The sequence below is a fragment of the Myiozetetes cayanensis genome, unplaced genomic scaffold (genome assembly GCF_022539395.1).
Source record: "Myiozetetes cayanensis isolate MyiCay16 unplaced genomic scaffold, myiCay2020 scf1, whole genome shotgun sequence".
Lineage (NCBI taxonomy): Eukaryota > Metazoa > Chordata > Aves > Passeriformes > Tyrannidae > Myiozetetes > Myiozetetes cayanensis.
Genome location: NW_026086604.1, coordinates 49,983,519 through 49,998,864, shown reverse-complemented (window position 1 = coordinate 49,998,864; position 15,346 = coordinate 49,983,519). Strand labels below are relative to the sequence as shown.

At 37.5% G+C, this 15,346-nt stretch overlaps 2 protein-coding genes across 12 annotated transcripts in view; both read right to left on the bottom strand.

Annotated features, from left to right (window-relative positions):
• The window catches only part of ARHGAP28 (Rho GTPase activating protein 28), a 723,491-nt gene that overhangs the window by 107,332 nt on the left and 600,813 nt on the right, over nt 1–15,346 (bottom strand). The window lies entirely within an intron of this gene.
• PTPRM (protein tyrosine phosphatase receptor type M) overlaps nt 1–15,346 on the bottom strand; it is a 449,317-nt gene that overhangs the window by 138,749 nt on the left and 295,222 nt on the right. For 5 of the 11 annotated variants that reach the window (XM_050306131.1, XM_050306135.1, XM_050306149.1 and 2 more), the window contains one exon: nt 8,615–8,644. The exons of the other annotated variants lie outside the window; for them this stretch is intronic. In XM_050306131.1, the coding sequence (XP_050162088.1) occupies nt 8,615–8,644 (30 nt within the window). The remainder of the gene's footprint in view (nt 1–8,614; nt 8,645–15,346) is intronic. 11 annotated transcript variants of the gene reach the window in all.

The following is a 15,346-nucleotide window of genomic DNA, read 5'->3' as shown; positions in this document are numbered from 1 at the left end:
GAAGGCTCCAGGGAGACATCATCTTCCCCCTCCAGTACTTAAAGGGGGCTTATATAAAAGGGGGAGAGAGACTTCCTAAACAAGCAGATAGTGAAAGGAAAAGGGCTTTAAACTAAAATATGAGATTTAGATTAGATGTTAGGAAGAAATTCTATGCTGTAAGGGTGGTGAGAAACTGGAACAAGTTGCCCAGAGAAACTGTGAATGCCCCATCCCTGGAATTGTTCCAGGCCAGGTTGGATGGAGCTTTGCTCTAATCTAGTGAATCCCCCATGGCAGGGGGTTTGGAAAAAGGTGATCTTTAAGGTCTCTTCCCACACAAACCATTCCATAATTCTATGATTCTGTGACATGGAGCAAGAACAAATGACTAGGCAGTCTGAATTAAGTATTGGGAGATAAAGCAGAGCATAGAGAATGAAAATAAGGCAATCTTAAGGAAATATTTTCCAAGACATGACAGACAATATAGTATCTGGGGGGGAGAACGGAAAAGGGGATAAAAAATGGGAGGAGTAAGTAAAAAGAGGAGCAGAGGAAGAAGAGAAATAACAGAAAAAGTAAATTATAAGAAGAATAAGGAGTCAGGCCTAAGAGCTGGGCATATACATTAGTGTTGAAAGAGAAAAAGTAGCTGGAAAGAAGACAACAACAGTTAAGATTTAAGGAGTAAAATCCTGTTTTGGACAGAGAACTGGAGAAAGACACTTCCATGAATGCTCAGTACTCCTGCCTCAAAATAATAAAATAGTTATAGGGTTTTGGATTCCAACAAAAGGCAGCTGAAACTGCATTAATCTATTCATAAAAAAATAAACCTGTTCTTGCTGGAAGCTTGTATTACGACCAAGGCACCCTGTTTTCCATTTTGTTTTTTTTTAAAGCATATTGTAGGTAATCCTTTTAGTTTAGTAATACCCTTACGTGCTTCTCTTTTTTTGTTAGTTTAAAATATCTTATATAATCTTAAGCATATTAAAGTGCAGACATGATTCCTCCCTACTCAGCAAGCAGAAAGGAAAGTCCTACTTCCAGTAACACGTGAATGTTACAGCTAAGGATAAGGGCTCTGTTCTACGATGTATCATAAACATGACAATCTTACCTGAAAAATGCCAGTAAATACAAAGCATTCAGTATTTCACCTGATTTTGAAAATACACTGTAAGCCATGAACTTAAATGATATGAAATGACCTTTCCATTGACAATTTCCAAATAGGACCATAAATGGCAAAATACGTACCATTATACCTAAAGCATACCTAAACACTACCTAGCCTACCTAAAACTGTTATTTGTTGCAGAAAATATTGCATATTGCATTTTTATGCTCAATATGAACATGCTGGTGAAATCCATACTGGAAGATTTTATTTTTGGCTACTGATGTCACCACACAGGAGGAAGGAACACTATCACTTTGCAGTAGGGGATGTGGAGTGGCATAATCGCTCTGAAATAGCTGTTTCTCTCATTCCTGTATGATTGTGAAATGCACAAGTTGGCTTTTCACAAATGGAATGCTTTACTTTCCCCTTCCTTCAGACGAGACAGATGCCTTTGGTAGCTCTAACTTGTGTCTTCATGATCAGAGGAATCAGTGAATGGGAAAGAGGGAAAGAAGCTACCTCTCTCCGCAGGTGAACTGAGTATAACTGAGACAGCCCTGGACATTTGGTTCAATATCTCACTGAGGGATCTCAGATCAAATGCAGAAGCAGTCCTCAGCTTCAGCTGAACACATAAAAATAAATGTGCTGCTTTATGTTCACCAGCTCAGTACTCGCAGGAGCAGACAGTTCACTGCACAAGCCCTACAAAACTCTGCTCTGCTCCAACTACTACTTCTTTTTATTTGGATCACTGCTGCTGTCTGGTTGGCACAGGAACTGATGGAATTATGCAAGACTTTCCTGACAGTCCTACAGATTTCTCTCTATAGCATACACTAAATGTTACAGTCTAATAATAATAATAGCAGTAGTAACAAACCCTTTCTTGCACGCTAGTAAATGAAATGAAGTCATGATTCTAATATACTATGACAAGTCTCATAAAAGATATTCTTTTGCAACAGGTTATCTAGGACTGAAGAAATACCAGGCATGCTTTGCTGGATATGTAAGCACTCAGCACAGTCATTCTTCTGGTTCCTTGTTTGATTAGTTTTTGTTATGCTCAGTTTCAAACCTGGTGCAATCTCCCAGATACAATTTGCCCAGAAATTAGGAAGGACCCTGGTCAGATAGAAACCTTGCCCAGATTCTCACAAAGGGAAACACAAGGTCAGAGTGATCAGGAGTGGTAAAAGAAAGCAAGAGATATTTTATTCTCCCATATCAGAAATAGGTAATTTATTGCAGGAAAACAATGACCAAGAAAAATTACTGAAAGAAAATTTAGAAATGAATGATGATTTTGGTCAGCTAGCCATTCCAGAAAGCAAATGGCCACTGTTGTTCCCTCCAGGTATCTGGCAGTCTAGACTTTAGGGGAGCTCAAGGTGTACTGTAAATAAGAAAGGAAACGTTAAGGCGAAGAAGGAAAAGAAGCCAAGATTAGAACATTTTCCTTGTGAAACTAAGAGTGAGCAGTGACGGATGCTACTTTGAGGTGGATTATAATTCACCTGCCCATAACCCTGCAGACAGCTCAAGAAAAATGTTTCAGGTGAAGCATCTCCTGGGGGATTCAGTGGTCAGAGAACAGATTTCAGATAACAAGCTCAACAAAAACAAACAAACACTCTCCCCCCCCAAATCATTCAACAGAAAGTATCCTAAAAGAGTATATGGAATCCACAATTTCTAAAAGCAATCTCAGTATTCAATTCAAATCCCACATATTAGTTTAGAAAACACCACAAACCTTTTATTAAAAAAATATGGAAAAAACCAAGATGTCTCCAAGCTGCATAAGTATTTCTTTTTTCTACAGACACATTGGTTCCAAAACTAAATGCCTGGTACCTTCACAAAACAAGCAGTTTCCCCCTTCAAGATCAGAAAAATCTCCAAACCCCAGCTCATCTGCAATCTACTGCCTGACACTAAGGGAGCAGAGACAGTAACTGTGATGTGGTTTAGGAATGGTATTCTCCAACTTATTGCTCCCACTGAAAACCTCGCTCCCTCCCTCCTGCCTCCTCCTCTCCCCCTGTGGCAGGACAGAGAGAACTGGAGGCACAAAAACCAAAGATCACAGGTTGAGATAAGAACAATTTACTGGAAACAGCAATGACATAAACCGAACAGTAACAGCAACAATACCAATAACAAAGGGTACAAGGAGGAGATAAACGATTCCTGTGGAATCCCCCCCCCAACAACAGATAATACCTGACCGCCCCCTCTGACATGCTATGGGACCTGGAAGGAGCCCTTTCCCCTCTTGCCAGAAAATGATGTGAGATGGTATAGAATAACCTCCAAGTCCTGGCAATGCTGCCTCCTGGCTACTGCAAAAATTAACCCTGTTCTGGCTGGAACCAGGACAGATTGTGTGACCAACACAGCAGTCAATCACTTCTGATACGTCACCTCTCTCTGTCATACTTATTTATTTGAAAACCTCTGTCTTGCAGTACAGATTATGGTTTCTAACTCAGTACATCTGGAATATTGTGGTTTTAAAAGTCTAGGTAAGTTCTGAAATGACCATGGGTTTCCAGTACAGGTATTGGAAAAGTAACCTGACGTGAGTATCTAAACATGCCCAGAAAAGATGAACTAGAGCAGAGCTCTTCTTCCACATAAATGATCTCATCTCAGCTGCACTTCAAGGAAGCTATTTCATATAGTCAGATCACTGTCCTGTGGGGCTCACACACTTCAGAAAGAGCTGACAAAATTTAAAAAAAAAAAAAAATACTGGTGGTCTGTCTGTTAAGCATTATTTACAATTTTTTCTACAGAGAAATGGGAATGTAAGCCTTGGCTATAAAGCAGTACAATTAGATCCAAAAGAATCAGAGGATACAAGGAATCAGTATACGAAATAACAACTTTAGATAGGTTTTTTTTTTAAATTACGTAGCATAATTTAATTGAAAATAAAGTCTCAATTCTGAGACTGCTCAGTATCTCTGCATGAAAGCTAGATACCTCTGTACACAAAGCATATGACACATAGCACACAAATGTGTTTTTCTGCAATGGCGATTTACTAGAACATCCTTCTTGCTATTTTGGAACTAAGTATTTTCCAAAGATTTTAATATGTTGGCACTGTAGACTTTGCAAGATGCAGCAAAACTCATGGGACATCCCCAAATCATTTAAGTCTACCTTACAAGACAATTACAGGAATCCATGTTTATTTTTGATTAGTACGCTATTCTATGATACAAGTCTATGTACCTACGCATATTTAAAGATTCAGAAGAGATCACAGGTCTAACAGATCAAACAGTTCAAACACATTCATGTTTTTCTGTTCAGTATTCTCTCCCATGTACAAGATGCAAACTAATGATCTTATTCTGGTTCCAGGGGTAGTTGAAAATACAGCACTGTTTTCAAATTATTGCAGAAATTTAAAATTTGATGACTGCATATTCCCTGGAATTATCCAGAAATCACTGTTAAGAGATTTTATACCATTGATTTTTTAAAAATTTGATTACTTCAATTATTAGGATCATTTTGCAAATCTAATAACCTTGTGCCTTCTGCCATAAGGTCAATGGCAATGGGACTAGAGAAATAAGCCACAAATTAAGGCTCTGAATAGAGATCCAGAAGCCAGCACTGAGTATCTGCCAGTGAAGCAAGAGACACAAACATAACTAAACTGAGAAGAGACTCCCAGGCTCCTGAGCTCAAGTCAGATACCAAGAAAAGCATACTTCAACTGGGCCCCAAACTACTAAATTCTTGTGAAAAGGGCTGACATTTATATGAAAAAGCTCAATGTTTGTGGAATAAATTTTCTTGCAGCAGGAATTCTGTCGTCTGAGTCATACATACCAGGCAACAGAGCCTGTAGTCCTACACAGTCTATGTTTCAATATAGTACTGGGCTTTGGGATTGAGATTTCCATACAGAGGATGTGCCTTGGTGCATTTCTATTCCAGGTCACCCAACTAAATTATCAGTGCTGCGATAGACAACAGTAGATTTCACACTACGAAGAACATAACATGATTAGGACTGTAAAAGAATACTGGGCAATAATTGTCTCCTATTGAAATGACTTGTGAAAAGGCACAAAAATAGAATAAAATTATGCACCTAACTGCTGTGCAGCCCTGTTGTTGCGTAAGCAACTAATTTCAATAATAATCACAACTTACAATTTTGATATCAAGCTTAAACTGAGGAACAGCACCAAAAGCTGCCTTCACAACTCTGTATTTTAATTTGGTGTACATCCTACTCCTAGAAATATAATGAAGTCTATTGAAAGCAACTTATCAGAGCCACAATCTCCAACTATCATCTCCTCAAGAATTTGGGGTAAACTGAATTCCCCAAATTATCTATCAGGCAACAGTGTCTTGAGTAACCTGTGATGGTCCAACCACTCACTTTGTCTGATATTTGGATTCACATGAATCTAGCTGTTAGCTCCTGCCTAGTGAATAAAGACCGCCAAGCACAGAATCTTTATAAAAATTAAAATCTTGAATATAAAAGTTAAAGGCCAACAGTCAGCACAGTGGTACTTGTTGTCACCTTAACAACAGGCTTGCCTAGTTCATTCAAACATAATTACACACACAAAAAAAGAATGTATTTTTCTTTCTTCCGTCAATGGTGCAGTGATTTTGCCCATCAGAAAATGTGTCAGGAGTAAGCAGTCATGCCAATGCTTCCTGCCATGCTGGGAATGCCAGTTGTTCCAAGTGTAACTAATGATACTATCTCCATTCTTCCTTTTTTCCCACCTGGAATCGACTGCCAAGTCAAAAGACCTGCTGCAGAGTTAATGAGCACTATTAAATTTGCTCGAATCTTAAGAACAAAGGAACTTATAGAGGACTAACTATGGCCAGACAAAAAAACGAAAATCTAATCCCTGACTGAGGTGAAAGGTAAAAATGCACCAGTTTTCAGGAACACAAGAGTGGGAGGAAAGACTGGCAGAGGGCCTTAAGCCCATTAAAAAGAATTCTCAATAACAGTACTCAACTTCTTTTCTCTAATGTCTCTTGACTGGCTAACTAGTAAACACAAGATAAAATAGAAATAATTATCAGCCAAATATGCACAGCTGTAGGTCCACCTCTGATGATTCATCAGCAGCTCCTGGCATCTGCCAATTTTTTCTTTTTTAATTTTAATTTAGGATGGATCTAGAAGTGGCAGAGATGCAGTCTACCAGGGAAAAGGAGCCCACAGTACACAAGGAAAGCAGCACACAAGACAACAGTAACTATTTCAGTGCATAGATGCTCGCTTGGATGTTACAGCTTGCATTTACAATGACTAATCAGTAAATTTGAATATGATGCTCAGTATAGAAGTGGCAAATTAGCAATGGCAAAGTACTTGAAATTATGTTTCTCAAAATATAGAACATTTTATAATCCATACCAACTTTCTCAGCTAAAAATAAAACTGTAATGAATTCTGCATTCATCTAAGATTTCCATCAATTTCAGTGAAATTCCATAGTGTGTAAACAGGTGGAGAATTTGGTCCAAAATACTTCCTCCTACTGACAGACAATCTTGACTGCTCTTTTCAGGGCTCTGACTTCGCTTCTTTTGCCAGACAGGGAACAAAACAGTACAAGGTCAAGATTCCACCATTTCTTTTGGACGACTTAATGGACCCAAGCTACAAAGTTACTGAATTTGTATCACACTAACAAAAAGATAGATCTTTTCTTGAAGCCACTGGGAGAGTATTTCAAATAATCCAGAGACACCCTACTCCATCCACTATTAACACTCCCTATTATTTCACAACTGGGGACAAAACCTGTTTGTAAAACTTAGAAAACCCATTTCAATTCACATATTTTCCTCTGTCAGTGGAAAAGGAGAAAAAAAATATAATCCAATTTCTTTGAATAATGAAACAGTGTTTCATTTAATGTTCCATTTGTTTCAATTTTGGTTTTGACTTAGCCTTGAGACATGAATCATATTAAAATATTAATTTAAATATATTTACTTATTATAACAACAACATACTATATGACTTAGTGTATTATATTCTTTTGACATTTTAAAGAACTACATTTAAATGATCCCAAACTGAATTTATTTTTTTATGCCTAAGAAAATATAGTCTTTTCATCTCAAGAAATAAATTTTGAAATACTGTATCTGTGGCAGAGATAATTTTTTCTGACCTTCACATTAATACACTGCTTTAAAGAACAGTTTTAAAAATTGCACTTCATGTAGAGTGTCAAATAATGTAATATGAAATCTGAATTACTAAGCAAATGAGCACTTTCAATATATTCAGAAGTGTTAGGGAATTTCAACTAAGAGGTTTAAATTTTAGTTGCTTTCATTCACTTGAAGCATAAGTCTACTTACCAAGTTTTCAAGCTAGAAAATATTTACTAATTTTTCCATAAATCCTATAAATGAATTTTTGATCCTTTTTCAAAATATCAATTGAACAAATGTGTTTAAAAAGTCCGAAGAGCAACTAGAAAGGAACATGAGAAACTTTATATTGCTTTTAAATAAAAACATTACTGAAATGTGTTCTGTGCAAGAGCATGCTACTACCATATGTACTTGAAAACAAGTACTAATATTTGTCTCATGCAAGTAACACCCAAACTTCTCTAACTATATAAATATATCTCATAGGTTCCCATGACTTTTAAATCTGAGGTTTAGAGAAAACTGCTGGCCAGTAAGATTAAACAAGATTAAATGAGTCTCATTTTGCAACTAAGCCAGACCTCTAATATTTCGTTAATTCAAAAACTATTATGTACTCCTTGTACCTGGAAAGCAAGTAAAGGTGAAAAGCCTAAGAAATGGATTTGCTAAATTCACAGAAGGACCCTTCCCATTCATCACCTGCTGACAGCAGGGAAGAAAACGAAGGCTTTGGGTAAATAAAGAAGCATATAATGGTATTACTAAGGATTGTATCAAAACAAAAAGTTGTTACTTACTGAAAGTTATGCTTCATCCTGCCCTCATTTTTTAGTGCTCTCTCCTTTGAAATTCACTCCAGAAATGGTAACTCGTGATGTTTACGCATTGTCGTTATTCATGAAAAAGTAGTAATATGTACACAGCAACAAATGGAAATGCTTGTACATGTCTAACCAATGCTATATTTTCAACAGAACAAATGAGAAAGAAACTACTAAATAGATTCTGAAAATAGTTATTCAGGCATGAAAATTTCTCATTGACATGGTAGTGGTATTTATACCTACTACTTCTCAATTAAGAAAATTCGTTACATAATGATATTCAAAGGACTCTAATGCACAGTACGAGGCATAAGAAACTGTTATTAAGCTAAAAGCTAAATATTTCATTACATTATTGACCATGTTGTTTTTATCTTGGTAAAACTTTTACAAAGTATGTTTTTATACAGGAACTTTCAATATTAGCATTCACTACTTAGGCATGGAACAACATGGCAGAAAGTGTGTCTCTGATGACAAAGAAGTTACTTACAGGTAATAAGTGTAGGAGTGATAGCTTCTTCTGCCATGATGGTGGAAGGATTAGGCAGTGGTGGAAAAGATGAAATGGAAGGAAAGAAAAGTCAAATATTAATGTATGAAAAATCAAGATGAAACTGAGACCTGAACTGGTGACACAAATGAAAGGTAGCAAGAATGCATATCTGGGCACATCATGCAATGTGTCTGAAATAGACAGATGACAAATCCAATCTCCATAAAACTTTGAGCAATACAATATATAATGCATCTCCAACTGTTAAACCATCTTAAAGTACACCTACTAAGTAATGTTAGGTATTTAATGTGTATTTATATCTGCATATACTACACACAAACACTCTCAATGGAAGTGCTAAACCACCTCTGATTACACCTCAGCTGCATTAGGAATAAGGATATGGAACTTCCAGCATGGTGTTACAAGGTTAACAATGCAGAATTTCCGAACATGTATGAAGTAGCTTCCCTTCCTGTCACAGTACTGTAGAATCTTAGGCTATCCCTTTCTTAAAGAAATCAATTCTGCCATTGACAGGACTTGAACTTGTTTCCAGAGCATCTTTTCCAGAGAAAATCAATGGCCACGGCTTTTTCAGTACCTCAGCTTTTTAATAGCCTTTTAAATTCTAAAGAGAAAGATACTTATTGTCATGCAAATAAAAAGGCTATCTTTGCTGGTTAAAATTACATTGGTGGTATTTCCCCATGTGGTGGAGATAAAAATGAGAACTAATCCTGTATCCACATTATTTCTGTCCATATGAACGGCACAAAAAGCAACTTTGCAGACCTAGCACCATCAGCTTGAGGAATATGGACTCAGTCAGTTTTGCATAACCTCTTGCACAGCCAGATCCTCCACCCAGACATGCTTTGTGTGAGCACAAAGTATAGAAGCCCTCCAGCTATGCTCTTCTGCTTTACATCTTTCTCTCCCTCAGTTATGAGCCCACTACAAGCAGGACTGCAACTCTCCAAAAGGGGTAAGTTTCAACCTAAATGATTTCCATATATTGACTGCAATTAAAAAAAAGCTAGAGATCTTAAAACATCTCTGAGCATAATGTCAAATAGCATTCACATGTTGGTAAGATAAAAGACTGAAAGGAACCATGTAGGCATTTGTAATTTTGAGAGCACATGCATACAGCCCTTTGACTACAGAGGAAACATGTAAACAGGCCTTGCAAAGGACTATAACTAACGTTAACTTGCCTCTGGCTACATGCTTCAGGCATCCCTTTGAAAACTAGGCTTTCATCAAATTTTCTCTCTCATCTTCTTTGTGTGAAGATGCCGTTAGAAATATTTCCCAGTTTTTATTCCCGTTTTTCTGATGCAAACAGTATTGTTCAAACACGAGAGGCTACATACTGAATATTTAATCACGTGGCACATCTGGAAAATGCATACCTGTTAAAGTTGAGCTTTAAAAGATATCTTAAGAATAGAGCAAGGGACAAGCTGCAAAACAGTGACATGCTTCCTCCACCTGCACATACCCCACTGCATTCAGTAAGGAGCACAGGATCAGGTCCTAAGACATCAGCAAGGGGCTGTTTTCTGGTTCAGTCATAATTATATTTCCCCCTGCCTGTCTTTTCAAAATTACTTATTCTCTCACTTTGATTTAGAATCTCATGACACTGCCAACCCTGTTTCTTGCCATATGTTGCCATGAGAGAGATTTAATGTAATTAGTACAAATATTCTCCTACTTCTAAAAGATGTATAATAATTTGAGAAAAAACAATAAATACAATTAATCACCGAAGCACTGATGGCTCTTATATGCAGAATTTTGCCAGATATGTAATAGAGATAAATTATTCCTTAAGAAAAAAATGCTGAAAATCCAGGAGCCTTAATTGTGTAAATGTTCCATTAAGAATTTGTGTAAGATGAGAAAAATTGGAAGTCTCAGGCTCCAGTTATTTTTATATTGCTACAGTTGTGAGATTTTTCCATATAAAAGTCCCTGAAAAAGAGCACTGTGGTTTTTGACTATCAAGAATACATTACGCTGAAAGAAACAGGTAAAAAGAACAAATTAAAATCTTGCAAAACCAGAAAGTTTTATACTTGCAAGTCCTCAGGCCACATGCTAAAGCACCATTTGTAAGTGAATGGATTTAGTTTTTTTAATAAATATGAACAAGTTCCATTTTACTTCCTACATAATGAATACAAACTTAGGTCTTCATCTATGCATGAAAAGTCTTTTTCTGTTAAAAAGACTGATGCAAAAATTCTAGCTAACCTAGGCCAAATCTTCTTATGAGGATAGCCTCAGTCACTTCCCAGTAGTGACATTATTTTATATCAATAAACTGCTTCTGCATACAGTGACAATCTAAAGCATTTTTATATCCTTTACAACTGAAGACATAAATAAATTTCCTGACTACCACTTGTAGAACAAGGCTGCACTATAAAATTTAACAAAACCAGCAGTGCTGGATGCAGGAGGATTGTCCCACTGGAAGAGAAACTTCTCGAACTGTGTCATTACCACAGTGTTTTCTTTCATCATCTCTCTTTTGTAGTTGGCCTACAGGGAAAAACAAGGTTCAGGGAGAGGAGGCTGGAATTTTCCTTCAGCCTTATTATCTTCAATTTCTGTCCTAACTGCTTGAAATTGTTGGCAAAGGTGTATGTATAACTGAACAGCCTGATTTGCTATCATGGAATGAGAACAATGCATTCCCAGCACAGCTCCACTGAGTGCAAAAGCCTTGCTTATCCACTGCCAAGAACCAGGGTCTCTGACTTAAACAGATGCCGCAATTGCATATATTAGAAACTACTGGAAAGCTCAGGCATAGAGACAGCTGAAAACAGAAACTAAAGACAGGCAAAACAAAGTAACCTCTTTATGGAGAAATGTGATGATCAGAAAAACTCCATTCTACAATGGAAGCAGAAGCCAGTGTAATAAAATTTTAATAATGGTTTCCTTACTGCACTCCCACTGCAGTAACAAGATGGCAGCCTCAAAAGAAACAGCTGCCCCAAAGACATATATGCTTTTAAGCAAATGCTGGATCAACAACTTATCAACTTATGCATTTTTTTTTACTTAAGTTATATAGAATATAAAGGAAAAGAAAAAAAAGGAAAGGAGAAAAAGCTGTAAGTGTCTGATTTCTGCAAGCCTTGATTTAATTGCTATTGCTTTTCCAAAGCTGTGGGAACATTACTCTCATTTTCATTGCTCCACTTCAAGGTGATCAAAAGGGAAACTTGCTATATTCTTTATTTTTTACTTTTTTATAAAGTCCTGTGCAGGTATATCAAGGGCCTCAAGCGAGATTTAATATTCAGGATGAGATTCAAAATTCCCTTTACTGTGGATCAATATTGTGTAAACACATGTATTGTTCTCATCTGATTTTGTGTTAACTCTTACATGAGAGATACACAGTATATCTGAGGAGGAAAAGCTTATTGGTATTATTCTGACTTCAGAGAGACGAATCACTGCATTGGTATTAACCTTTTGGTATTAGCAACAGCTTGCAGGTTCCTAAGCTATGTTACATGACACCTTTATGCAGGAATGCAAATGGATAAAGAAAACATAGAACAGAATGGATAAAGAACTCTGAACAACCAAGTGGAGAGACAAACCGGAAAGCACTAAGTCTTCCCCTGACCCAGGGGACAAATTTACAGGTTTGGTTTACTTCAATCACAGCCTGAGTGTCCATACAGAAAATGTGTCCATGATGTTTCTACCCTCACTAGTGACTCCATACCACACACTGAAATCTCTAGGCCACCTAATCTCTCTGTCACCTGGTTTATAATATAACCACTTCAGAAGACCACTATACAGTGAAATTAATAATGTTGCCTAATGACTATTGATATTTGCAGAAGTTCTCTACCTACTGCTTTGATAGTGGCCAAAGCATGTCTGTATGGCACTGAAAACTGCTTTGAATATTGGTCTTCTCTACTTGGCTACTGAATTAAAAGTTCAAGAGACTAATCTGTAATAATCTGTGGTGCATGGCACCAACCAAGCAACGAATGGTTGCTGAGTGAAATGAGGTGATTATTAAAGGAATGCGTTGGACAAAGTCATGGTTATCACTTAAGTAAAACTGCTTTCCAAATTAAGTTAATTAAGCACTGTGAAGCCCCAGAGTAAGTTTAATCTACTGGTATAACCTGGAGATCAAGTCTACAAGACTCTTCTCTGTGAAAGAAAGAATAACACAAAGTACAAGCCTTGGGATATGCCTTGGGAGAGTGGAACGTGAATGGGATACTGCTGTAGCCAATTCCAAGCAAGACAAGTTTCAGAACATGTAGGCTCAGTGTGGTGGAACCTGGCATTGTTGCCCAGAGAGTCTGCACGTAACAGTGCAGAGAACAAAGTAGTTCTCAGAGGAAAGGTGACACTGAATTACAAGGTGTTATTTTATTTTTCACTCAGATCTTTATGCCAGTAAAGTTCCTGGTAAAGTAAATGAAATAAAATGATCAAGTGCAGTAGTCAAACGACACAGTAACTTGATAAGACTGTTTCCCAAAGTAGCACCTAAAGTATCATAAAACTGCAAAACTACTACAGTTACATTAAGCTTGTGGTATGATTTATACATTTTCTTCAAATGCATAATGTATACACAGTAACTGAACCAAGGTGAAACCACAAGGCCTCTCAGCAGCCTAGTGAATTAATGCACCAATAACAATCTACTGAATAATCTGCTCATCTTTTGCTTAAGTCATGAGTGTAATCGTATTCAAGATATTCTATGCTACAGCAGATGCTTTAAAGGCCTGGGTCACGATATACCCACCTCCTGAAACTCTCATTTACGCCTGTTACACAAACGAACCGTTCTTACTTTTTAATATTCACTTTAACTCATTTCAGTTTGTTTTGCTCAAGACTGCAGCATCGTTCTGGGATATGTTTAAGTTATTGGTATTGTTATTTCTGTATTACATAATGAAACTGTATGTATTTGGTAACAGGAGTTCCTGGATTTTTACTTTCAATAGTTTCATCTCTGTCACAAGCAAATTTATTCCAAACCCCAAAGAAGCTCACATAATACACTTTTCTTCTAGCAACAGAAGTACAATGAATAGTAATTACTCTGCTGTAGTAGACAGAAGGAATCAAGTATCCTTCTGCATTAATGCAAACACTTAGGATCTGAGACCTCCCGCCTCTAACAATTAGATTATCAAAGAGTTTTTCTCTCGAGAATTAAGCAGGAGCTGGCACAGCATGCATTTAGCCAGAGACCCTGACACCTTATTCACTTTGAAACTATTTGTATCGTTTTGCAATGCTCTCCCTTCAAAATTAAGAACTTGTCTCCCTTGGGTGAATACATTCTACCTTTGGCAGAAACACTAAGGAGAGGCTCAGAACCGGGAGAGAGAGAATGATGAATGCTGGTCAGGAAATGTTTGAAGAAGTACTGGCCAGAAAATGCAAGCAGCCTTCCTTCCTGCATGCCAAGTTCTGTGTCGGGCCCTAGGGAGGAGTTTGGGAGTTCAACTGTTAAAATTGAAGGTATGAATGATGCAAGAAATCAGAAGTGGGAAGAAAAAAAGTACTGCAAAGTCAGAACAGAACCCTGATAACACTGTACTTTATTGAGCAGATTTGGTTATTGGGTCAGTTTCATTGCCCCAGTCAGACTTACCCTGGGGCTTAAGTCTCAGGCTCTTCTGTATGGAAGCTTTAGACTGTTTTACCTACCTCTTGTCATGACCTAGCCCCCAGCCCTGGCCACAGCTCACCTTTCTCTTCACAGAGCCCTTCTAATTCATGGCCCTGCTTCTGTCTTCAAGGAGAGTGAAAAGCAGCTACTTCTGTTGCCTGCCCTGAGGCACTGTCAGACAGCTGCCTCCTTTGCTGTGCACCTCCCCTGTTCAAATTCTGGAAGAAATTCAGGCAGCTCAGGGGTTTGGACTATCTCAGACCTGCCAAACTAGTTAACATACAATTAAATCACATAGTGTTGGGATGAGTAAAATGAGGCCAGGATTGCTCTCAAAGGAAGAAAAGGGGATAATACAAAGTGCAAAGCAAGAAGGTCAGGGGTTATGGGACAGTAAGGAGACGTGGTAGAAGTGGAAGGAGAATTTGTGACTCAGATCCTTTACACAGCATTTGCACACTCCCAACCGAACCTCTAACAGCTGCAAATCTCACATTTCTCAAGATACAACCTAAAACCTTAATTCTATTTGCTAATTAATTTCTCCCAATCTAGACTTAGCTTCTAAGATCACATGGGGGTCTTTTTCTTATCTATGCCTCCTCCCTAGATATATTTTTCCCATTACTATTTTTCCTTTTACAGTGTTGAGAAAGGCAAGCAGTTTTAAAAGCCTCACTCTTCTAATACTGTAGCAGTTTTCAAATGATATTTGAAACAAAACAATGTAATGCGTGAGTGTGTTGAACCAGCATTTGAAAACATTCAGCACCACTGTAACATTTTTCTTTGTTTTCAGGGAATGAAGTTTATGCAGAACAACATACTCCTCATTCTTAGCACAAACTACCTTAGCTCTAGTTCCTGTTTGACTAAGAATTTCTTTTACATGAAAGAACGAAACTACATCTAACTTTCAGCTGTTCTCTTGAATAGGGTGGAGACTCACAGGACAGAGATATTCTTCTGTTATTAGAGCCCATCATGCAGTACTGATCTAAAAAGTACTAGAATCACTAACCTCGAGT